Source organism: Crinia signifera, chromosome 6, assembly GCF_055691185.1.
Source record: "Crinia signifera chromosome 6, ASM5569118v1, whole genome shotgun sequence".
Taxonomy (NCBI): Eukaryota; Metazoa; Chordata; class Amphibia; order Anura; family Myobatrachidae; genus Crinia; species Crinia signifera.
The window spans coordinates 140418300-140444291 of NC_139222.1; the positions used below are offsets into that span (position 1 = coordinate 140418300).

At 43.6% G+C, this 25992-nt stretch overlaps 1 protein-coding gene across 8 annotated transcripts in view; it reads left to right on the forward strand.

Moving 5' to 3' along the window:
• Nucleotides 1-24429, forward strand: part of FAM171A2 (family with sequence similarity 171 member A2) — a 45209-nt gene extending 20780 nt beyond the window's left edge. The window contains exons 2-10 of one of the 8 annotated variants that reach the window (XR_014444492.1): nt 852-1091; nt 4549-4641; nt 14143-14307; nt 20707-20883; nt 21075-21191; nt 21377-21500; nt 21741-23107; nt 23218-23359; nt 23679-24429. Coding sequence is in view for 7 of the 8 variants with exons in the window: in XM_083147431.1 (XP_083003557.1) it covers nt 852-1091; nt 4549-4641; nt 14143-14307; nt 20707-20883; nt 21075-21191; nt 21377-21500; nt 21741-23107; nt 23218-23309 (2375 nt within the window). In the remaining variant the exon portion in view is untranslated. Of the gene's footprint in view, nt 1-851; nt 1092-4548; nt 4642-14142; nt 14308-20706; nt 20884-21074; nt 21192-21376; nt 21501-21740 lie in introns of all 8 variants that reach the window. The other 7 variants (XM_083147431.1, XM_083147430.1, XM_083147433.1 and 4 more) reach the window with 7 other exon arrangements.
• The last annotated feature ends 1563 nt before the right edge of the window (nt 24430-25992 follow it).

The following is a 25992-nucleotide window of genomic DNA, read 5'->3' on the forward strand; positions in this document are numbered from 1 at the left end:
ACAAACACAGAGAGCTTTTATGGTAACAAACAGAGGATTATACGTGGTAAGATTGCACAAATAAGTACCATGCCTTATTTAAAGAAATAAAATAGAGCAATAATGCTTGTTATAAATGCAGTAAAGTGTAATTCGAGGGGCTTCAAAATAATAGTGGGAGATATAGGGAGAGGCTATATGGAGTAATTGCACTATTTATATAAGGTAAATAGAAAGTGTTGTTAGGGTGTTATAGGGAATGATTAAATGGAAAAAATATATAATTTGTACCTTAAAGTTAAAGGTCAGTTGTGTAGAGTAAGAGGAGGCAATACACATTAGGGACAGGTTTTATGGATTAATACGAGCAGATATAGGGCCAGATGCACTAAGCTTCAAAAATGATAAAATGGAGAGTGATAAACAGACAACCAATCGGATTCTACCAGTCATTTCTGAAACATAGTCTGTGACATTGCAGGTAGGAGATGATTGGTTGATTGTTTATCACTCTACATTTATCCCTTTTGAAACTTAGTGCATATGGCCCAAAGGGAGAGGTTATTTGAATTACATTAATAGGCAAAGTGTATAAATATATATATATATATATATATATATATATATATATATATATATATACACACATACACACACATTGTTATATGGACTCAGTAAATAAATGATGGGAGAAAAGATACTGGAATAATCAAGTGTATACAAGTGGAGAGGAAAATGTTACCCAGCATATTTCATATATTGCCTTTTATTGAACAGAGCTATGTACTAATAATAATCATGATTATAAACTTGTAATATTCCAAAGGCACAAGTTCTGTCTATATAAACTGAACTCCTATATATGTCCTCAGCAGAAGTCCACATAAAAGTCCAGGTGTATGAAAATGGAGACCTTTCTCCCTTGGCCTCGGCTGTGGTGGAGATATTCGGGAATCAGAGCGGCCTGGCTTCCGGTGTCACTGATCAAGATGGTATGGCTGTGCTTGGCATCAGTTACAGACTCGGGACCTGGGTTCTTGTTACTGCTAGCAAAAGAGGATACGTGACCAACTCTGTTCCCTGGCGTGTGGATAGACTTCCACGTAAGGATTGTGAGACATAGCATATGTATGTATGTATGTATATATTGTGTATGCGCTTTGACATTGTCATGCTTTCATGTGGAGTCAAACGTATTATAATAGCGTCTACCAGTAACTGGTCTGGGAAATGTATCCATACTATGAACAACTACAACTGTGATCCTGAACCTTATGCATCTAATAATTTTCAGTTTACTTCCAGGGTCGGGTTTAAAATAATGGTAACTGCGAGGATGTCATTGTTTTGTCTTAATCTTCAGGCCATATGTAAATGGTCCGCACCTCCAATGTTGGGTGCACGCACCCGGCAAAAAGTTTATTCGCCGTGGCCGCACTCACCCTGCGTCTGCACATGAGCAGAAATGCACTGGCCCTGTGCAAACAAAGTGGCTGATGCAAACGGACCAGAATAAGGTCCTTTAAAGCGATCCGTGCTTTATTTCCAATCAATCTACTTGGATCGCTTGTGGGGTAAAATCACCCCGTGTGCATGCCACTTTAGCTGTAGTGCCATAGATAGACTAGGGTGGATAAGTGGTTTTAGGACTGTGGCCAGCCCCGCTTGTGCAGAAGATGTTTGCCAGAGTACTAAGAAGGTGGCCCAAATTGCCTTTTACCATTCAAAAATCACCATTTGCTAGTGCATTACATCATGGAAAGTAATCTGTAACCCCTTACACAAGCAACTGCACTTTGCTCATAAAAAGTTTTTCTGTTTGTCTTTTTACTCATTTCCATTCTCATCCCACTTATCAGGTCATTCACAAAACTGTCATTTTGCTATGTAAACATGTCAATGTAAATTGGTCAGCTATTTCACGTATTGGGACCAATACTTTCTCCAGATTCCCTGATGGGGCTGTGGTTAAGCTCTGGCTTATGTTAGTGTTTTGGGACATTCATTTTACCACCTGTCCTCTGTGGTCAGATATAAGGAAATTCCTGACATGCTGGTCGCAGCTGTGTTGTCTGGGAGTGGTCATCTGTGATGAAGTTTAATGTTGTTTGGTATATCCAGTCTATCATATACCTTATGGCCTGGTTCCAAAATGTATGTAAATATACAATGCTTAATGATCTGTGTATGCACAAGAGCTGTACTGCTCATGTCACATTGTCTGTGTATGCCAAAGCCAGTGGCTGGGCCCTTAGAGCTTCACTGGTACAGGCAGAGGATTACTCAAATGTCCGTTGTTTGCTCAGACAATCCAATTCTGCATCGTTTCACGCAGCAAGTGGATCGCAGAAGCCTGAAGTAGGCATCTATTTAATGAAGACGCATTCTGTGTATTTTGCATAATTTAGCACAACTGCTGCGACTTCAGTGCAATTAGCATCCACATCAGAATAAACCACATAGGCTTAAAGTAGATTGGTCACCCGCACAGAAGGGATGTTCCCATTTACTTCAGTCATTATTCAGTCTCTCGATGCACTACAGATTAGGGCCACCATTAAAGCATCAGGTACTTCCTTCCTCTTTCTACAGAAATACAATTGATGGTGACTAGGTAACAGATATACATTTTTATTTAACCCGTTGATAGCCGGTGCATAAATATACATGACTTGTTGTGTATACACGGCCCGTCCTAATGTTGCATGAATCTCACCAGTGTAGCACTCTGTGGGCTAAATTTTCTATTTTACATTTTATGTGGATTATCAAAGTCGCCAAGATCTGTGGCTTTGATTATGATTTATTTAAAAACAGCAATAGAAATGGCCAGGAAAAACCCAGAATAACATTTATATCTGTTGCCTGTTAGTTCAAATAGGCAAAGTGGAGGATAGTCAAAGGCTTTAATGAACTGCAATAATAAGTCTAGCCCTGTGTTTCTTATGTTCAGTGCTGTCACTTTATCATTGTTGGTAGTTCTCCCATCCTCTGTCTGGCAGGATACATCTAGCTTCCTGTCTTCTTATCCAAGGTCACAAGAAAGAATTCATTGGTATTTCTGTCATTCTCCTATCATCTATTTTCCTGTCTTTTTCCAAAACCACTTCACCTCTTCCATACTTTTCTCGGAATTCAGACATCTCTACAATGTGCCCCCACATTTCCCCACATTTCAAATGGGCAGAGATGTAAATTTAAGAATGAGCATAAATAGAGGCACACTTATTGCTTTTAGACAGTCAGTATACAGGAACCCAGTGGGAACAATTTAGGAAAAGGTGTGCATAAGTAAAAACAAAGGAATTACATCTAAATATTAGTGGTGAATCTAAGTCAGATACAGACGTGGCTGCATCTTTTGCCATGTCTGCATCTTTTGTCGCAGACGCTTCTCTGGGGGATATTCAATCCCAGGTCACTACTGTCAGGCTGGCCTGACAGCCGTGACCCTGTCCAATTTTTCGGCTGGCTCAACGCGGAATCGGCAGACGGGATTCACTGTCCTGCCTGCCGAATGCCAAAAAGGGGTCGTGGCCGCTAGATACAGCAGTGGAACGTCAATCTGCGGCTGGGAGCTCAACAATCCACAGCCGTTCTCGGCAGAATGGGCCGACTGCTTCAAAAGTCGGTCCTGTACTGCCGAGATCCCTGTTCAATGCTGTTGGGAAAGACAGCATTGAATTTGGCCCTGCCGCTATTTCCCCGTCGGGAATAGCAGCGGGAGATTAAATACCCCCTTTGTCTTTATGCTAATGCAGCACAGGTGGTATACTGAGACCCCAAATTAAAACCTGCACCTGCTCTATGGCAACTAGTTTATGCATCTGAACATGGCCTCCAGTATGAACAGTTCTGGTTTAAACACCGATGTTGTAATTGAAAGTCTGGCTGGCCAACCACCTGTAACCTCCAAGGAACACCCACTGAAATCACTCTCTCTGCATCCAAGTTCATTTGATTTCTCTGTGCCGTAATCATCTGGACACATGCAAAGTATGACTCGGATGAATGCGCAGACTTATTGTAACATCAGCCGCTTGCGCTCAATGTCGCCACTGCATCCACCTCTGAATCAGGCCCATTGTCTGGTTGCTATTCGTTACTGCAGAGTTACTTCTGTAGTTTTCTTACATTTTTCTCAAATATGTGAAATTGTAGGGCATAGAACAACATAAAACACAATTCAGTTAGCAAAAACACTATAAATTATTAACAATATGATATGATTACCTTCCATTTCAGATCAAACCCTTAAAACCATTTGCCTGGCATGGTTGCATCAGATGCATTTGAAGCCACCCATGTGGCTTCTGAAAGAGAAAATAATTAGTAATCTTGAATAGTGTTACATTTGTTTCAAATAGATATCCTTAGACTAATTCAATTATATTGGACAAAAATTAAGTTAAGTAGTCAAGAGCTAAATTAATTAAAAGCCTGCCTTCATATAATTGTGCAAGGAGATTTCTATCTTTTCTTTGGGTGCAAAAAAATGTTAGCTCACCTTGGGTGCTCTATTATCATCCCATTACTCATATTACTCATATGCTCTCTATGTTGTTGCAGTATATGCATCCGTCAGCTTGTACCTGGTTCCTGAGCGGCCTGCCACGCTTATCCTATATGAGGACATTGTACAGATTCTACTGGGATCTCCAGGTACTTTTCATATTTTTCTGTACTTGGGGTTTGCACTTATATATATATATAGTCTACTAGACTGTCATGCTTAGGCATGTGTTCATGACAATTGAGTTGTAGCAAATTTTAAAACTGTCTCAGGAAAATATGAACTGAAAGTTATATCTGTACTGTAGGTCACTGTGTCTGCTGTCAATACACTGTGATTTGTCTTATATTCTGTGAAGACAGTTTTCCTATTTAAAGAGATTTTACCCTATTTATTTTATATTGAACACAGAATGTTTGACATAGTGAAACCTCTCACAATGTTATGCATGATGATCTGAAATATGTTTTTGCTATGTAGCGCTGAAGTGAATGCAAAATATGCCTTTCATTTGTCAAAGTATGTGGATGACTCTCTCTAAATGGTATACTAAACCCAGGTTTTTGGTGGGGCACAGATTATCTCAGCTCACAGACTCCGTTCATACTGCACCTTAGACCTGGAAAATTCCCGTGTCTGCCCTGTTCAAACTGCTTCCCCTGGTCTTCCCTGCCAACTAATGTGAGGAATTTTAGAACAGCTGTTATTGGCTGTTGAAAAAGCAGCTTTGATTGGCTGGCTAAGATTATGTCATTTAAAGGGGACTTTTTTCCCCAGCACACGAGGTACTACTGAGTAGCTTAAAAAGGAGTAGACACAGCGCTTGGAGGAGTGACCCTTAGCAGCCTGCACTTGAGGGGGACAGTCCTGGTCCCCCTAGCACTATTGGAGATTGGTTAGGGTAGTCAATATGTTGTAGTCTATGGGTATTCTGGAGTTGGGCTGTTTGAATGGGACCGGGAGCAATAACTGTGGTCTGGGTGTTGTGACACGACTTCAACTGGGAACAATAACTGTAGGCTGGGTGTTGTGGATGATGTTAAAAATTGAACAGCTGTAGATGGTAAAAGTGAACTTTCCCACGATGTGACAGCCCTTCGTTCTAGCAGACTGGAGGCTGGGGGTTCAACCGCATGGGTCCCTCACATCAGGGTCAGACTAGATAATTGTACCTCCAGTATAAGGACAGGATTCAGTATAGGTAAGTGAATGCAGATAAATGATAGTAGTAGCTTACTGTGGCTACTGGTGAATCTGCATGCGTCCCTTTGTAGATGGAGGATCCGTGCAATGAGGGTAAGAGGGCATATACAGGGAGAGAAATGAATGGGCCGGCTACTGCTGCTTCAATAAAAAGCACAGTTTATTTAAACAGAGCTGATAAGCATGTATACAGAACATGAGAAAAACACTGGATGAATGACAAATATACCAATTTCTCTTTCAATGGTCCTGGTGACACAGCTCAACACTGGGATGTAGGAGGGTCCGAAGGAGCCAGGCACCTATCCTAAAGCTTTAGAGGGTAGGCTCCTCCCCTACTGCATCCCGGACTCTTCAGTTCGTGTTAGGTGCCCACTGGAGTGGGTGCTATTCTAAAGGGCTGCGGGGGCAGCCGAAGAATTAGAGTAGTTAGGGTTTTTTATTATTTTATTAACTTTTCACTCTAGCTAGGTAGGCACAGTGTGAGGATTCTCATTAGTGAATCCTCACACTGCTAGCGCAGCAGGAGCTGACAGAAGCGCGTCCTGTCAGCTCGCTGTGCACAGGGGAGACGCTGTCTGGCCTCCCTGTGCAGCGCTTACAGCTTCTTTTAAGAAGCTGCCTGGGCTCCGGAGCGCTCTGAAACCGGCTTCACGCTAGGTGGGGATCATGGGGGACAGGCGCTCCGTGATGGCGGCGGCCATTTTTGCGGAGCTTACACACTGAGCTCCTATTATGAGAGGACAGCAGTGTGTTACAGGCATGTTCCAAATGGTCCCCAGCCGAGGGGGAGATACTGGAACTAGGAGCTCCTACTAAGGGAGCGGCTGTCTGGGGGTGGTTGGCGCCAAAAGTCACGGACCCCGCAGCAGCAGGGACTTGGTCTCTTCCCTCACTCTGTTTTGGCGCCATTCGGAACGCTTGCAGCTGAGCTGAGCTGGCTGACAGATCCTGACAGAGTGTTTGGATTTCCTGGGCATCGTTTCCCCGCATTTGAAACCGACAGACAGATAAGTGGACTGCGTGCATTGACTCTGTATAAACGCTGTTGTACATTGAATGCACTGTGTGGTTACTTTACATCATGTCTGAGCAACAAGCTGTGGTTTTGGGGGAGGGAGCCCTTAATGCATTGAGCGCTTGTAATGTATGTACACAAAAATTTGTACCTGAGCAGATGGCCAAGGGGGGTTTGTGTATTGCTTGCGCTGCTGTGAGACCCATGGGGAGTGAACCCCAGAGGGTAGAGCAAATTGAACCCGCGTGGGCTAGTACCCTGGGCAGGTCTGTTAACGCTTTAGTGCAATTGCTGGACAGACAGAGTGATGTCTTGGTAGATTCTCAGAGACCTATGCCATCATCTCAGCAGTCCTCTGGCTCCTTGCCTCTTACCCAGGCAGATCCTGCTTTACTACAGGTGATGCAGGATACTGCAAAGGGGATCAACAGGTTTAATGACTTGCTAGACAGAATTGATGTTGATGCTGTGGGGACCCCTAAAAGGTCTTACTCAGTGCCTCTATTGGTGGATGAAGAGGAGGGAGCATATGCAGACATTCCCTGGGAGCAGGGTGATGATTCTGAAGACTCCTCAGCCGCAGGGGTGGAGGATTTGATTACCGCTGTTAAACAGGCTTTAAAATTGTCTGTGGAAGATAAGACTCCTGCTAAAGGTGTTTTTAAATGGCAGCGTAAGGAAGCTGTTACTTTCCCTTCAGATAAAGGTTTACAGGATTTGTTGGAAGGGGCTTGGAAAGCGCCCGATGAAAGGCTGCAGATGCCTAAGAGATTCTTAAGTCTGTCATGCCTGAGTCTCATGCGGAGCTTTGGGAAAAAGTTCCAGTGGTTGATGCTTCTGTGGCACGTCTGTCAAAAGCTACTGTATTACCAGTGCAAGGGGGGGCAGCTTTTAAGGATCCTGTGGACAAAAAGCTGGAGGGTAACCTCAAAGCTATATTTGAAGGGGTGGGATACACCCTACGTCCCCTGATTGCTTCAGCCTGGGTCTCTAAGGCCATGATTGAGTGGGCAAATGATTTGTGCACGATTTTACATGCTGACCCTTGTGTGTTGCTGCTGGCGGAGAAGCTTAAAGCAGCCGCAGAGTATGTGCTAGAAGCTGAGGAAGAAGCTCTCAAGATGGCTACTAGAGTTTCCACAGTGTCTATCAATGCCAGGAGAGTGCTCTGGCTTAAGGCTTGGGAGGCAGATAATGAGTCTAAGAAGGCCTTAGAAGCATTAGCTTTTAAAGGAAAGCTGTTATTTGGCTCTGAGCTGGAAGAGATTATTAAGCAGGCCACAGGTGGCAAGAGTACCTTTCTGCCTGCCCCAGCAGCCAAGCAGACATCAAGATTTTCTGCTTTTAGGTCATCCTTTCGGCCCTCCCCTAGAGGAGGTGCGTCCTTTCGAGGACAGTCATTTAGGGGAAAGTTTCAGTCCTCCAGGGGAAAAGCCCCAAAGTCAAAATTTGGTTCCTTTCATAAGAAACCTAACACCAAAGGAGAGGACAAACCCTCCGCATGACTGCCAGGGGATCTGCCCGGCTGTGGTCAGGGTAGGGGGGCGTCTGTCACAGTTCAGGGACGCATGGGCATTGCTAGACCAGGATTCCTGGGTATTAGACATTATAGCCCAGGGTTACAGAATTACCTTCAAAGGTCTTCCTCCGAGAAGATTTATTCCCACACCACTACCAAAGGAGGTTCGGCTCCGTACAGCCCTCTTGGGAGCGGCTCACTCTCTGTTAGAGAAGGGGGTGGTTATCCCGGTTCCCAGAGCGGAGTGGAAAAGAGGCTTTTATTCCACTCTGTTTCTGGTGCCCAAACCAGACGGGTCTTTCAGACCAATTCTGAATTTAAAGTCTCTGAATGTCCATGTGTGGGTAGACCATTTCAAAATGGAGTCTCTACGGTCAGTGCTGCTAAGCCTGGACCAGGGAGAATTTTTGGCGTCCATGGATGTCCAGGACGCGTACCTTCATGTCCCTATACACCCAGAACATCAGGCCCTGTTGAGGTTTGCGATAGGAGACCTGCACTTGCAATTCCAGGCGTTGCCCTTGGACTGGCCACAGCACCAAGGGTATTCACCAAAATAATGTCTGTAATGGCGGCTGTGCTTCGGCTGAGGGGAATCACGGTGATACCATATTTGGACGACCTGCTGTTCAAAGCGGAGTCAGCAGACAGGTTGCAGAGTCATTTGGCAGAAGCCATCAGTTTTTTGCAGGCTCACGGCTGGCTTTTAAACTTGCAAAAGTCTCAGTTGGTGCCGTCACAGAGACTCCAATTCCTGGGAGTGGTTCTGGATACCCACCTACATCGGGTATTTTTACCAGAGGCAAAGGCCAGGGATCTGGCTGCCTTGGTCCAGGAGATTCTCGGCTCTCGGAGCACATCAGTATGGAGGTGCCTCAAGTTGCTGGGGAAGATGGTGGTGTCTTTCGAGACGTTGCAGTTTGCCAGGTTCCACTCTCGGGTGTTCCAGTGGAACATTTTGACGGCTTGGTCAGGAAACACACAGACCATGAAGTCAGAACAGATAGTGTTGTCTTCGGAAACTCGATCCTCCCTGAAATGGTGGACAGAGGTGGATTCTCTTCAGTGGGGTCGGTCCCTGCAGTCCTGGAGCTGGCTGGTAGTCACTACAGACGCCAGTCTCAAGGGCTGGGGGGCAGTAGTCTTGGACTTGCGTCTGCAGGGCTTGTGGACTCCAGAGGAGTCTGCTTTACCGATCAACATCTTGGAACTGAGAGCTGTGTGGAAAGTGATTTCTCTGGCGGGAGACAGGTTACAGAGGATCCCTTTAAGGATTCAGACCGTCAACGCCACAGCTGTGGCGTATCTGAATCACCAGGGAGGCACACGCAGCAAACTGGCTATGTGGGAGGTGTCCAGAATCCTCTTGTGGGCGGAACAGAATGTTCCAGCTTTATCAGCTATATTCATACCAGGAGTGGAGAATATAGAGGCCGACTTCCTGAGCAGGAAAGAGCTCACGGAAGGGGAATGGAGCCTGAACTCACAGGTGTTTCACCAGATTACACAGAGGTGGGGAACCCCGGATGTGGACCTGATGGCATCCAGGTTCAATCATCAGGTACCCAGGTTTTATGCCAGAACAAGGGACCCACTGGCAGAAGCAGTGGATGCCATGACTATCCCCTGGGAGGGGAATCTCCTTTATGTCTTTCCACCATTTCCAATGCTGGCGAGGGTGTTAAAAAAGATACAGGCCCAGGCAAGCCCAGTGATCTTAGTGGCCCCAGATTGGCCAAGGAGGTCCTGGTACTCGAGGCTTCAGAGATTGTCTGTGGACTCGTGGCGTCTACCTCTGAGGTCAGACCTGCTAAAACAAGGACCGTTCAACCATCTGGATTCAGCTCGATTAATTTTGACGGCCTGGCTGTTGAAACAGCCATTTTGAGGAATAAAGGATTTTCAGAGGCGGTGGTTAACACAATGATAAAAGCCAGAAAGTCAGTGTCTTCAGCGAATTATTATAGGGTCTGGAAGACCTATATTCGATGGTGTGAAAGACAGAACACACATCACGCTTTAGATTGGTAAAAATGTTGGAATTTTTGCAGCATGGCTTTTCCTCCGGGTTAAGCCTTCAATCATTAAAGGTACAGATCTCGGCCTTGTCTATTTACTTCCAGAGAAGGATTGCATTATTACCGGAAGTACAGACCTTCCTGCAGATAGAAGGCTATTAAGGAAAGCCATCTGTGTCTCACGATTCCCTCTATTAATATGCTCATGCATACCCCCAATTTCTGAAAGGAAAGAGTTCTGTAGCTCATGCTCATTTAAAAAATTTCTTTGAGGTACTCCAGCATTATGGTGGTCATGGCTTTTGTGACTTGTTTCATCTTTCTGGACTTTTTCCGTTGTGGAACATTGTAAAATATGGGAAACACAAACACAACACATTAGTCCACCAAGCTACAATATTGTTAGTTCTCTATATCAATTGTATAGTTTTAAAATGGAAATAACACAGTGTTGTATTTCCCTTATAGGGATAATAATGTCATTTTAGATATCATAAAACTTGAGGCACTTTTGCAACCAAAATGAGAATAAAGGCACCAATGATGCTCTATTAGTTGTAAAACAGGTAAATGTTAAATATCCAATGAAGGCAGGAATATCCAATGTTTTAAATCCACCTTTAAATCCAATGGTTTAAGTGTGAGACATGAAGGAGGGATGTCTTAGGAGAAGAGAAGCCTCATGCATTTAACTGCCCTGCCAGCACATGCGGTTTACAACTATTGGTCGCGATGTTCCACGCAGATGTCCAGCTCTGCCACAGTTTGCGCAATGTGCAGCTAGCCAGAGGAGGCTTTGAGGCCAAGCAGAATCACCCCCACAGTGTAAACTGGCTTCACACACCTGATATACACTGATCACTATACGCAGACACCTGATATACACTGATCACTATACGCAGACACCTGATATACACTGATCACTATACGCAGACACCTGATATACACTGATCACTATACGCAGACACCTGATATACACTGATCACTATACGCAGACACCTGATATACACTGATCACTATACGCAGACACTGATCACTATACGCAGACACCTGATATACACTGATCACTATACGCAGTTAACACACAAGCCACACTGATTTCATACAACGAAATATATACCATATTGAGCCTATGTATTTCGAGGACAGATGATTTTATGCCATTTAGTACCCCCACTGAATAATTTTCTGCATAGTATGACAGTTTTCTATAACCGTAAATATTTATATTTCTAAATACTATCACATCTTTAGGGGCCAAGTATTAAATCATTATAGGAACCCTCTTCTGCCTCCATAGGCATAAAACTGTTTATGTCATCTGAGAATGGCATAAACCAATGGGTTCAAAGTCAGAAAAATAAAAGGGTCAGAACATTGTCCCCAATGATAATAATTTAGAGTGTGATTTACAGCGCTAGTTAGCTTTTGGTAGGAAATCTCCTGCATTATGCTGTTATACATAGTGGGAACACATAAAAGTATGCTAAAAATATAGTTTCTGCATTGTTTTATGAAAAATGGCCTTGGTATATAGGCAAAGAAAACAAAAATAGGATTGGCCCTGATAGGGACAGAACTGTGGGCACAAATTACAAATGGGATCTCCTGCAGGTGCTGGGAATCGGGGTAGTTAATCCTGAAAAACAGTATACACAACAAAAGAAATGCAGCACATAAACAAAAACTTAATGATTTGACTGGATATTCTTTTGCAATATTTAATATAATAAAATTGACATAGAATAAAATATGGAAAATAAATAAAATCAAATATGCCCACAAGTTAGTCCCAGAGAGTCTGTTCCTATGTATACTCTGAGCAATGGAAATTTTTGAATAAAAAAAATAATAAAAACACATATTAAACAAAAAAATGAACCGTCAGTAAAGTAAAAAGCCCATACACCAGTAGGTGCGATACTCCAATCCCACAGGCAGCACCATTCTGCTGATGGGTTGTGTAGATCAGCGGCCATCAATGATCGTTGATCATTGGGTGGATCAGTGATATAAAGCAAGTTAAAAAGTCCTCATTTTGCAATCTTCCCTGGGATCGATATTTTTACACGTTTAATATGCCTGCTGGTGTATGGGCACCTTAAGATAAATAATTTTCCACTTGTTCTTATTTCCAGATTGGGAATTAAACCACATATTTACCACGACAAATCAGCGTAAAGCTAATTGCATTACAATTACATATACAGTCATGTGACAGCAAACTAATTTTGTGTACGTATGACTGGCCGATGATTGAGATCTCCGTGGTCAGTATACCGACATCGGAATCCCAGCCCCGGTACTCCACCAGGTGGGCGAGCGCAAACAAAGCAGTGCTAGGGAGAATAGCCCCTAGTCGGGATTTTGGCGTAGGTATACTGACTTCCAGGATCCCAACCATCGGCCAGTCATCTGGCACCCACAAACTTTACATGACAACAAAAGAAATATATTTTCCAATCAGTGCTCCTTTTTGGCGGTTATCAGTGCTTCTGGGCACTGACAGTCCAAGTCCCTGGTGCTACAATAATTAGGGCCTATGAACCGGACACATTTTTGGGAACAGCGCCCTAAGAAGCAACCTGAGCAGGGTTTTAGTCCCTGCCAGTGTAATCAGAAATTCTCAGTTGTGGCTGTGAAGGTCCAAAAAGCTGAATTGGAGCCTCAAACTCACCTCAGAGTCCCTATCTTGACTATGCATTAACCAGGCTCTCTTACCTGGCTACAACTGCTATCTCTGAGGATAGGCTGCTTTTCTTTAACCCTCTGCAGGGAAGTTGTGACCATGGAAATACTACGTTCTATGGTGAAAATAACACTGTAATAAACAGTTGTAAGATGGTGGAACTCCCCTCTACAGCTTAACCCTAATCTCATCCCACAATTTAAATTTGACCCTCCCAATGGTTCCCAAACCTAACTATTAGCATCCTGAAACAGATGACAATTCACATGTCATCCTTGCAAACCTACCAACAGTTAGCATAAAGCCGGTGTTTTCTGAACAGTAAGCCTTTAGTGCCATTTTAATGCTATGGGGGGGATCCTAACAGCTCATGGGTGTTGCAGAACTTGGCTTAATTGCAGTTCCTACTAGCTGATGTGGCTGGTTTCAACTGTGCAATGGTTTCCGGGGTGTCATAACTGTCACAGTTTCCAGACCATCCAACAGGTCACATGTTCTAGGTCACCCAGCAGGTGCACAGGGAGAGATCACCAACAGTCACGGTTTCCAGAGCACAATGCTGATGGCAGGTGGATGTTTTGCCATGCAATTCTGTAACAAAGCAACTGATTACAACACCAAGACCTTAAATTTGGTACATGATGTGCCCTGTACGGACAATGCCATTATAGAAATATGTAATCTTTCTGCTACTAATGTATCAGAAGTTGATGTTGATTTCCTCAATAAATGCTTCTTTAAACAATATAGGGGGAAATTTACTAAAGGAAATTTGTAAAAAAAAAAATAGGTGTATTTGTATCCAGAAATACACTTATTTTTGACATTTACTATCCCGAAAATACGGCAATTCGTAGTCGTATTGATGTGCTATTAATACGAATACGAATTGCCGTATTTTCGGGATAGTAAATGTCAAAAATAAGTGTATTTCTGGATACAAATACACCTATTTTTTACAAATTTCCTTTAGTAAATTTCCCCCTATGTGACTGTTCTTTGTGCTAATTTTCATAAAAAACTTTAAATTTGCTGTAATTGTATTTGTTAATAATCATGAAAATTGTTAATTCAACATTTCAATGCAAATAAAGTAAAACTGAATATCATGAAAATAAATTTCAAAATCCCTATGAATTACATAGTTATCAACCCCACTGATATTTATTGTGCATTCTTTAATTTATCTTTTCTTATGTTAAGGTGTCCGTAGCCAGCCTTTCGTGCAGTTCCAGAGAAAGTCAGCCCGCTTACCTCGATCATCCACTTATAACCAACTTTCATCCTCACTGACCACTGCTACCAACCTGCACCAGATGAGAGGATTCCCAGCATTCATTGGAGCAGATCCTGACTCCAGCAATGGGGGTAATTATGCAAATATTTTCATTTACGTTAAATATCTTATTTAAAGTTATTTAACAAATAATAGCTGATAACATTTTACATTCAAATAACACAGTGGCATATGAGTGCTCTTATGGTGCTCAAGTGCTATGCAGTCTTTGCTATCTCTGTACTTTTTACATACAATTCTTTCTATCTACATTCGATTTGCACTGTATAGTCATTGCTGCCCTGTCTATTTGGGTTTCAATTTGTGCTGTAACGGGAGCACGCATCAGGATCGCAAGGTAAAAAACCTGTGCGATCTGCATACGATTTTGACTATATAGTCAAAATCTCATGCTGGATTGTACCATGTGTACACAGTATTATGCTGCTTTCAGACAGAAAATGCCAGGTTGCACCTTGGATTAGGACATGGGTCCGTCCCAGGAGCGACACAGCAAGTGTGGTTTACAGTTTATTGCCGGGTCCCTGATGTCATCCGGGGCGCAGTGGCCTTGCGTTAGGTGGTAGAGGCAGCACTGAGTTAGCACTGCTGCTTACTCCACAGAAGTTAACGGGACCCGGGTCGCTCAACCTGGGTGAAACCCTTCTTTTTACCCAGGTCGGATTGCTGGACCCAGGTTTTTCCAAAGGCCCTTTCACACAGCACTGTGTCCTGGGTCAACCCGGCAAAAACCTGGGTCGGACCCTGGTTATTTGTGCGCCGTGAAAGGGGTACTAGCCACTCCCTACCACACAATTAGACTGCATGTACAGAGAATCAGGAAATAATTAATTTTGTTTTCCTATAACAAATTAAAGAGTGTGTGTACAATATAAAGTCAAGAACTAGAGAGGAGTGCAAGTATAATCTGCTATCGGGACTAGAGAGGAGCATGTGTATAATATGAAATCATACACTAGAGAGGAGTGTCTATAATCTGCAACCTTAAAATAGAGATGAGTATGTGTATATTTGGCAGGGGAGCAGGGGCAACTGCTGGGATCCCAGAGAGGGAGGGCAGGTATTGGCATCCAAATATCCCCTTCCTGGGGCAGTGGTTTACATAACTAGTGTCTGCCCATGTGCTGTATGGTGGACACTGTGATGGTCTCTGCATTTTATATGGCAGTTATATAGGTAGAGGGTGACCACTATCTACTGGGTAGGGAGGCGGAGAGGCGCAGTTCGTCTGGGTGACATAAAACTTGGCTTAATCCCTGTACAGTAATGAGGTTGAGTGAGCATGATAAACCCCTCTTAACTTGTAGTCTGCATTAAAATGTATTTTATGGAGTTTAGGGCAGGGCTTTGTAAAAACACCGCAAATACATTTTTGATGGATCTTGCTTTTAGCATAGAAGCAATGTCAAAGTTAAATAGGAATGGGCCTTCTCCGAGATTGGGAGCACACACCTCTATAGTGCAGGGTGCCTGCCCGTTTTTAAAACCTCAAAATGCACCCTGCCCATTTGTGTGTAGCACTGTGCTGACATGCCGCTGAGATCTTTTGGTGTGTGCCATCATGTGTAATGGGTATTAAGGTGTGTGGTATAATGTGTAAGTGGAATTACAGTGTGTGCCATAATGTGAATTGTCATTATGACAGAATAGGTAATGGGCATGACCATGTTTAATGGGCGTAATCCTAGTGCAGTGTGCAATTTTTTATATATATTTTTTTTGTTTCTGATCTAAATTTCTAATATAAAATGCCTTCCCGATTGAAAAAAGTGCCCTTCCCTGTGGTCAGCACTCTGCCCAAAAAAAAATCCTTGAGTGAACACTAATCTAAAATGTGTCGTATGCTGTATCCCCAAGCTAAACCATGAAAACAGCTGTAGATCATTAGTCTTTGTTTGCCAAACTTTATAGTTGGCAGTAAGAATTCTAGCAAGTAGTGTTCTTCTGTCATCCACTAAGCAAAGATACATTTGAAAGACTGCCAGACACTTATGGGGCCTACACACGTAGCAATTTCAGGCCATTTTCTGAGCAATATTACTTAATTTAACTAGAGAAATGGCCCTACATTGTTGTGTGTGTAGGGGCCATAGCAATAGCAATGAGTAGCCCGCACATCGATATCACTCGGCTATTAATATCCAGCATGCTAGATAAATCTATAATTCACTAGAGAACACTGCCCCTGACTCATTGCTGTGTGCTGAGAAATCTAGCATTGCTCTCAAATCTCCCCGGGTGTAGGTCGCTTTAGTCAAAATCTTGATGTTGCTGCTGGAGATAAGCCGGCAGCCATCCCAAGTAGCAGCCCAAATGTACACCTGAATAGACACTGCAGTGTCTATTTGTCTGGGTATAATATCGATGTTAAGGGGCCATGCTTTGCTATTGCCAGCTGTGTACACAAGGGGCGATTCAGGCAAACCTTCACAGCGATTTTGGCGATGTAGTTAAAATTGCTTAGAACAAACGCCCTATGTGTACATGGCTTTACAGATGACTAGGCCAGCTTTAACATGGAAGGCTGCATAATTCGGCTACTGCTTGCCCGGGGGCTGGACATCATACGATGTATCGTATACACTACTTTTGCATACAGTGTATCATATGCGATGCCATTGATTGCCACAGGATTTGACAAATCTTTGTGGCAACCATGGCAGACCCAATCTTAGGTGCACTGGACCGCACATCAAATCCGGAGGTAAAATACATACCATATGGCACTTTTCACATGATTTATGGGCCTGGTGGGTCATAATTTTGTGAAAAAGAGCCCTATCGTTAGTGTATGGCCACCCTTAAGGGTTGTGTATTTATAATCTGATCGCTAGGACTGTCCGATAGTGTGTGCATGATCTGATCTATTGGACAAGATATTTGGGCCGATTCAGGATCACTCGTGATCCGAATTTATCCCCAGCCCCGATGGTAGTGGTTTGAGCATGCGCGTTTCTGCGCATGTACAAACCCTGACAGCGAATGGCTTTGGAAAGTTACACACTTGCCGGCCTGTTTGCTGCAGGGACGTGCAGGGGGCGCCCCCATAAAAACACTGGGCGTTCCCCTGTGGAAGCAGGCGTGGCAATGCCTGCTTGGGGCGGGTGGCTGATGTCACATGACGTCTGTGCCTGTTCGAGGGGATTCGGCAGTGGGGGTGGGGCGGGCGTTTGCCCAGGCGATGTTTGTGGGCTCGCTAGGCCAAAAAAGTTTCTGCCTCCCCTATCCCCAATATTGCTCGTTGCCAAGGGTTTCTTGCTCACTGCCTGGGGTTTCATGCTCATTTCCAGGGGGTTACATGACCATCATTAGGGGGTTCCATACTCGTTCCCTGTTGGTTACATGCTTATTTCCAGGATTTTCATGGACACAGCGCACCAGCACTCCTGAAATCCACGCTGCACTCCCTTAAGGGCTAAAGGTCCAGGTCTCACACAAGGTGGCAGCCATATTTAGTGTGTCATTTTTAAGCAGATTCCATGTGGACGGGCAGACTGCATGAAATCTGCAGAGACGGGGTGCCCTCGCAGTACCAACTTCCCCCGCCGGCACTTGATTTGCGGTGATGTTTTTACTCCACTGACTGTTCAAGACTAAAGAGAAGTGTGTGTATAATATATCCAGGACAAGAGGGAAGTGTAATTCTAGGGGTGCAAAGTGGTGTCATTGCTATATGGGGCCCACAGGCTTAGGGGTGCCTGGACCCAGGTTATAAAGTTGCATATCAATTTCACAGATTTGCCTGCTAAGAAATTTGCTCAGACAAAAATGTGTGACATTAAATTTTCAGTAAAAGGAATGTGTAGTTTAGGTTATAATGGTAAGGGGTTGTTGTAATGTGGAATAATTTGAACTGGAGGCCTCTGTATTGAACAGTAAGCACTATATAAGTGTCTTAATAGGAACTGCGAACACTATTTCATAATGTGAATTGGAGATACTGTGTGGCATAATGCTTATTCGCAGTCCTACAATGTGACATCATATAAACTAGGGAACTACGATGGTTTGTAAAAATAGACTAGGCACTACTATGTGGTTTAATTTTAATTAGGGCACTATTGCAGTTCAGAAAATGAACTAGGGTGCTACATAGCATTAGTAAATATTACGGGGAGGATCTCAAGAGGCATCAGGGGCTCCTTCAATATTTTGCGTTGTGGCCCACAAAGTTCTTGATAATCCCCTGGGGGTGTGTGTGTACAAGTTCATCTCTGTGGCTAGAGGGGAGTATGTTTGTATAATCTGATCTCTGGGACTATAGGGTAGTGTGTGTACAGAGTGATCTTAAAGACTAGAGGGGGTTGGGTACAGAATGTGTTTTCTAGGACTAGAGGGGGGGGGGGGTGAATGCACACTTTGATGTCTGTGACTCGAGGGGCGTGTGTGTATGATCTGATCTCTGGAACAAAAGGGGAGTGTGTACATTCTGATCTCGAGATCTACAGGGAATGTATGTACAATCTGATTTTTGGGGCTAGAAGGGAGTGTGATCCCTAGGTCTACAGGGGATGTATGTACACTCTTATTTTGGGGGCTGGAAGGGTGTGTGTGTACAATCTGAATTTTAGGACTGGGGTCGGGTTAGTGTGGGCACGGGAAAGGTAAATATGTTTACCTGACCCCTGTTGGGATTCTCTCCATTGGCATGTCAACTTCAGTATTTTGACTGTCGAAATACCCAATTTTTTCACTACACAGTGCCGTTCATGCGTGAACACAGCCTGCGCAAGAAGACGTAGCAAACAATGTGTGGAAATTGTCCCATTTGCGCACCCAAATGGAACTTGTAACACTAAAGGCACTCTTTTATGCCACTGCTTTTGAGCACTTAAAAAGTAATGGGCACCAGATCCCAGCAATCATTTAATTTGGCACCAGATCAGAGCAATCGTTTAATTGGACACCCAATCAGAGCATCAATGGAATTGGTCTGATCTGCACCCCCCAAATTTTTTGAATTACATTCTATGAGCTATTAAATAAAGAAGAAACTAAAGGCCCATACACACTGGGCGACTTTGAGCTGAAAGTCACTCAAAACACCCAGTTTGAGCAGCTTTCAGCTCAAAGCCGCCCAGTGTGTATGCCCCGGCGGTGAGCGCTGCTGCACGCTCCCGCATCATAGCCAGGAAAACCGTTCATCTGCTGTTTATACCAGCAGATGAGCGGCTTTGAGGACGGCTTTGCATAGCACTGCACTATGCAAAGCCGTCCTCCCCCCTCCATCGGCGCCGGGGAAAAGTCGCTCAGTGTGTATGCACTGAGCGGCTTTCCCCGCAGTGATGATTGGCATCATCGCTGTCCATACACGCTGGGCATATTCGCCCAGTGTGTATGGACTCTAAGAGCCAGACAGTCTGCAGAGATATATTGTGAATAGACTTTAGGCTTGAGCCTATCTTTGTAGAGGCATGGGTGCACCATGGTTTTTCATCTTTTCAGAATTGAACTGTGAATATGTGAAAGCTAGGTACTGGCATTCTCGACATAAGCAATATAGAATATATAACTTTTCACCCTGATAAACCATATTGCAGTGCACGCTGAGCAATATTTCTATTTTTATTTTATTCTTGAATACTGCCTGCTTTTGCATGTAACTTTATTTTTATTCTGCAATTAAATTTGAGTTTGGACACATTCCTCTCATATCTACATCTCTGCACATTTTACATCTCCAAAATCAGCAGTGCAGTATGTTTTCTCCAAGGTGCACAGGGGTAGATTTATTATAGCGGCGCCTATCGCGCCGCTATAACAGTTCCTGCTTCGCCTCATTAGCGAGGCGAAGCAGGAGGGGACACCGACAAGATCTATTATCTTGCCGCCGGAGTGGGGGAACGCTAACTCCCCCCTCCGGTGATGTCCCTCCTGGAGACAGCGCATCAGTTAATACTGATGCGCCGTCTCCTTCCTCCCCGGCCGGCTCACTGCGCATGCGCGGGATCTCACTAGTCTCGCGAGATCCCAGCGCAGCTCAGCGCCAGCAGCAGGGACAGCGCTGTCCCTGCTGTTAGGTATAGGGCATCGCCGCCTGCAGCTGGCGAAGTCGACAGCTGCAGGCGGCGGAACGGTCAGCGATGCTGACCGTTCATAAATCTGGCAGGAGGCTGGGGCGCAGTGCAAAATATCGCCCCTGCGCTATGCCTCCTGCCCCACACCGCCGGCGTTAAGAGTAAACGCTCGGCGGGTGTGATAGATCGGGGAAGCGTTATACCCTGCTATAACGCACGGGGATAGCGCAGATTCCCCTGATCGCCTAGTAATAAATCTACCCCTCAGTTACTTTTGTTTTTCATTTTCCTTTACTCCCAGGTCAGCCCACATTAAAAATTGTACTATGTATGTCAACAAGGGTGACACAGGTATAGGCCTACTTACTTCTCAATTTGCTTTAGTCTTTCTTAACCATTCATTTCTTTCTTTATCCCTTTTCTCTTTCCTCACTTGGTCCTGTGCTTTTACAGGTAACTCCAGCTGGGTGGAGCTCCTTCCTGTTGCTGCAGTCAGTGTTCATCTTTTCACTGGGAATGGCTCTGAAGTTCATCTTACTGGTCCTGCTCAGCTTTCTCTTCCAATCCCTTCAGACAGTGGTCTCACACCTGCCACAAGTATACCTGCTTGGAAGTTTGAGCCCAAGAACGGTATGTGATCAACCACAAAACAGACCCATAACATGATATCAGTTTGACATGTCTAACTGGATTTCATTTCTTTTTTTGCTATCTAACTTTCTTTCTCTGCTACTTTCTTCTGCTTCATTTCTTTCTACCATTTCTTTTTCTGCTTCATTTCTTCCTACCATTTCTTCCTCTTTTCTGTCTGTTACCTCTAGGTCTGTGGCTCCGTGCTGGTATGGGTGTGGTACGACGAGATGGACAGCAGTTGTACTGGTCTTTTTCATACCCAAAGCTAGGATACTGGGCAGCAGCGATCCCCTCCACTGGCCGAGGTGAGAGGGTCTGCTTTTCTTTAAAAGTACTGTCTCGGTATTGGTTCCTGTCTCTCTCCAGTTTTAACGCTATTCTTTTTTTTTCTTCTCCAGTATACTGCTGTTTCTTATGTCTTAAAACGTGATATATGCCTTTCTGAATTCTCTCTTTGCAGCCTCTTTCTTACACTGTGATCTCTTCTTAGGTATGCTGTCACTTATGGGTGGTGTGGACATAGCTGGTTACCATACCATCTTCCTGCTTTCTATTTTGGGCGCTCTTGCACTGCTGGTCCTCATCCTGCTTTGTCTTCTGATATATTACTGCAGGTAAAGGTGCTGTCCCCATATAACTTTTACTATATTATCTGGGGTTAATAATAGTGCACAAAACCCAACCTTTTTCTTTTCCTTTCTACAGCAATAGATTCCCCCTTCAATATTGCATAATCTTTTATTGAACAGTATACTTTTATTACATAACCATTAATGATATTTAACTTTTTAAAACACCCACTCTTCACTATTTCCTTACTAATCTCTTTCTTATTTCCCCACACATCTCTGCAGGCGGCGATGCCTAAAGCCAAGACAACAGCATCACAAACTGCAGCTCTCTGGCCTCAATGAACCCAAACGGGACCAGGCAACCTCAACCTCCCACCTTAACCTCATCAGTACCAGCCATTTGGACTCCACGTCCACAGCGGATAGTGACATTCGAACTCCAGTTCTGCGCTCTGCTTTTTCTTCCCGTGAAGATTTTTGCAAGTCTGGTGGGCGTTCTTCCATTCAGCATTCCACAGATACTCTGCCTCTAAGACCAGGTTCTCGAGATGATTACCCACTTAAGTCTGCCCGCTCTGGAGACCTACTAGACTCAGAAGACCTTAAAAGAGGATATGGTGGAGGTGGGAAGGGGCAGCAGAGAAGACGAGGTAGAGGAGGAGTTAGAGATCCTCCTCCATCTCCTCCTCCGCTTCCACCACCCTTCAAGCATGTGATTGGTGACTCAAAACCTCCTGATTATTTGATGACACAATCAGCAGATCCACTGTCACGTCCCACCTCCTTGACTCAACCTGGACAGCTAATATTTTGTGGTTCTATTGACCATATGAAGGAGGGAGGGTACAGGCATGCTATGCCCACATTAGTGATTCCAGCTCATTATGTAAGATTATCATCAGATGAAAATCCTAGTGGGCCAGGTGACGAGCAATTGGAATGTGAGACTGGATCCTCGCAAGTCTCGCATGCCCATCACTTTGCACCCCAAGATCATGTCCAACGCCAGCAACTACTTCAACAAAGTCATAACTACCAAACAGGGTCATCACAAGATCAAGATGGAAAAGGTTGGAGCAACCACTCTTCACAAATGAGTGGTTCTGTCACAATTCCTGTCGTTTTTAATGAGTCGACAATGGCACAGCTGAATGGAGAGCTCCAAGCACTGACTGAAAAGAGACTTTTAGAACTTGGAGTCAAGCCTCACCCCAGAGCTTGGTTTGTGTCACTAGATGGACGTTCCAATGACAAGGTGCGTCACTCATATATTGACCTGCAGGCTGGGGACAAGAGCCGTAGCAATGACGCCAGTCTGGACTCAGGTGTAGATGTCAATGAAATTAAAGTGAAATCTGGACCAGAAGATGGGAGAGGTGGGAGGTCCCAGCTTCAGCCTTCTTCTTTGACCTACTCCAAGCTGGTGTTTGCTGAAGAAGGTGAACAGAGCCTAAGCGAGAGTCGGACTGGCGGTGCTTGCTCCCCAGAAGACAGCTCACTTACACCACTTCTAGATGAGGCCTCTGAGACATGCCCAGTTATGAACAGGAGAGGGCGCAGCAGGGGAGACAGTTCACGCAGCAGCACTAGTGAGCTACGGAGGGATTCTATGACCAGCCCGGATGAGGACCTTAATGACCAATCTGAAGGTGGGGATGACCAAGATAAGAAGAGCCCCTGGCAAAAGAGAGAGGAGAGACCACTGATGGTGTTTAATGTAAAATAATGAGGGATTTTTCAATTTTCATTCTATGTATAGGATATACCCCTCAAAGGACTTCAGGAGACAGCGCAGGGATGCCCCTTGAATCCGAAGCCCGGGGCTGGAGAATGAAAAGACCCTGCCCCTAACTCTCCCCAATCTTCGAGGCACAATCCCAGCATTGGAGAGTTTCCTGTGTGTAAGGCCAGAGGCACCTTGATATAAATACATACATACATACATAGTACACATATGCAGTCACTGATACATCAACATGGATATTTAACATGCACACATATGTATATGATGCACACATAGAACTCCCATGTACACATTTAAGGTGAATTAAAACCCAAAACATACAGGTGCTCAGAGGTCCCTCTCGAATCTGGGAGTCTATGACACTTCATGGTGAGACTCTCAGTGGGACCAGTCCTCTCTTTGTGGGTGGGACAGATTTTCCTGAGATTGGACATTTAACCTTGACTTTCTCTTCTCTCCATTTCTGGTTAAAATAGTAATACAAGGACAAGAGGTGCAGGCGCAGCTGGCTCGGACAGTCAGAATATTGTGGGCTTCATCTTCATCCTCCCTCCTCTCTGCCAAGATTGTCTCAGCTCCTGTGTTGCAGGGTATTTTATACCCAGTAGACTAATGGCATCTTCTATTAGCTCATGCATTGTGGTCCTTGTGTTTTGTTTATGTAAGGTGTGTGGAAGATCATAGCCTGCAATGCATTATGGTCATTCTCTTTCTCATGTAGGGAGAAATGTAACTCCTGACGCTAATTCTACTTTATTGGCTCCAACATTTCACTGCATTGTGGTTCCATATGCCACTTGCCACAGCTATTTCTCATGATGCATAAGGTCCTTGTAATTCTCAATTTATAAAAAAAAAAAAACATGTGATACATTGTATTCATTGTAAACCCATTCCATCTCATTGTTAGCCAATAATGTGTAATGCATCATGGTCTTCAACATAAAAGTATTAAGATGTCATAGGGATACCATGCTCCTTTTTAAATTGCATTATGGTTTTTGGACCCTGATATTTTTTGGTATTCTGACTTCTTATATGATGCATTCCAACAATTTGTTATGTTCCTTCGAGGTGATGCTGATGATATTGCAAGAAGCTAGTCTCTAGAAATTTCCCAAGAAAAAACAGCACAAGAAAAGTGTATTTGTCTTGTTAAAATAGTACTGCCATTTCCTACAAATATTATTAATAAAACATGAAAAATAAAGATTGTAGTGTAAAGAAGTGAGTTGTGAGGTTGTGCGGTGAGAGTTGAATACAGCTTTGATCTACTTGTTTTCTATGAAAAATCAATTTGACATTTTCATGGTTTCAGACCTGATATTTATGGTTATTATGAAGCAGGACTACACTATTATAAGGCAATCATTTTGATGATCGTTTTAGATCTTACACTTGCTAACCTTTCTCCAGTGATGGACTGGGAACTTAGTGTCCCTGAAAATACTTCAGATGTGTCCTCATGAAGAATGGGTGGTTTACCATTAGCTCTTACCACAGTGGATATAAGCTAGGCCAATGCAACATAGAATGAGTCGTTGCAACTGAAGACAGATGCCCATATGAAATAGCCACAATTTGCGGGTTTCTGACTGTTTTATTTTGTCAAAATTTAAAGCATTAGTTTCGGGGGAAAAAACAAACAAACTGTGCAGATGACTACAAATCATAGGCTTTTACAATTGGGCCACAATTTGTGACAGTGCAAGGAACTAGCACACAAGTGGGTAAAGCAAAGCATCGACAAAGGAACATTAGGCAGGATCAGCAATAGGGAGAGTGCAAGCATTCATTATAACAAAGGATTAGTATTGGGTTAGTATTGAAGTGATAGTAGTTAAGTATGGGACATCCTTCCTTTTGCATGAAGCCCACTAACTTTTTGATAGAGCATTCTTTCTCCTCCATTGTCAATCTCACACTAGTTCTAATTTTGCCTAAGAAAGGAAGAAATCATATTGATTCTGCCTATTTCTAAGCAAAATATTTAGTGTGTCCCAATCATGATGGTGGGTATTCTTTAACCCCAAATAATTACCCCACATCCAATTGCCCTATGTACATTTTCTTAGTAGCAGAGGTCATTTTAATTTATATTTAAAAATGTTTTATTTTTTATAGCTGTTTTTATATATAATTGCCCATTACTAGTAACCGATATCAATACATGCATTATAGTAACATGCAATACAGTGTGCATCAAAGTTAATGATATACAATACAGTGATCACTATATAATAAAGATTGCCTTCTAGTGGCAACAATACAAAACAGAAAGCATTCTACTGAACGTGGTACAGATCATGTAAGTGATGGCCATAGCATACAAAATAAGGTTAGTAAATAATCTTTTATAAAGTTTTATGATTAAGGTATTGCTGGTAAGCAGTTAAACAGTTTAGTCTGATCTAATTAATTTGAAAAAGATTGCTGCCTGCAGCATCTTCCTTTTGCAGCAGCATTTGATATGGGAAGAGAAAAGACACAAGTCAGTTCTACGCTGATCCATGATGCACTTACAGATGTGTCCTCATACATGTACATCTAGGGCCAAATGTAATAGGCTAGGCTGTGAGAATCAGAAAGTGAGAGATTTTGGGAGATTTTCCTCATATTTTAAAGCCGCAATCAATTACATGGCAAAATCAATTTGATTGCCGCTTTTTAAAAAAAAATATGGAAAAACTCTCCCTAAATCTCACACTCTTTGATTCTCACTGCATTACATTTGGCCCCTAGCCTCAATTAACACAAAACACAAGATGCCTGGTGTGAGTGAGTTGACGG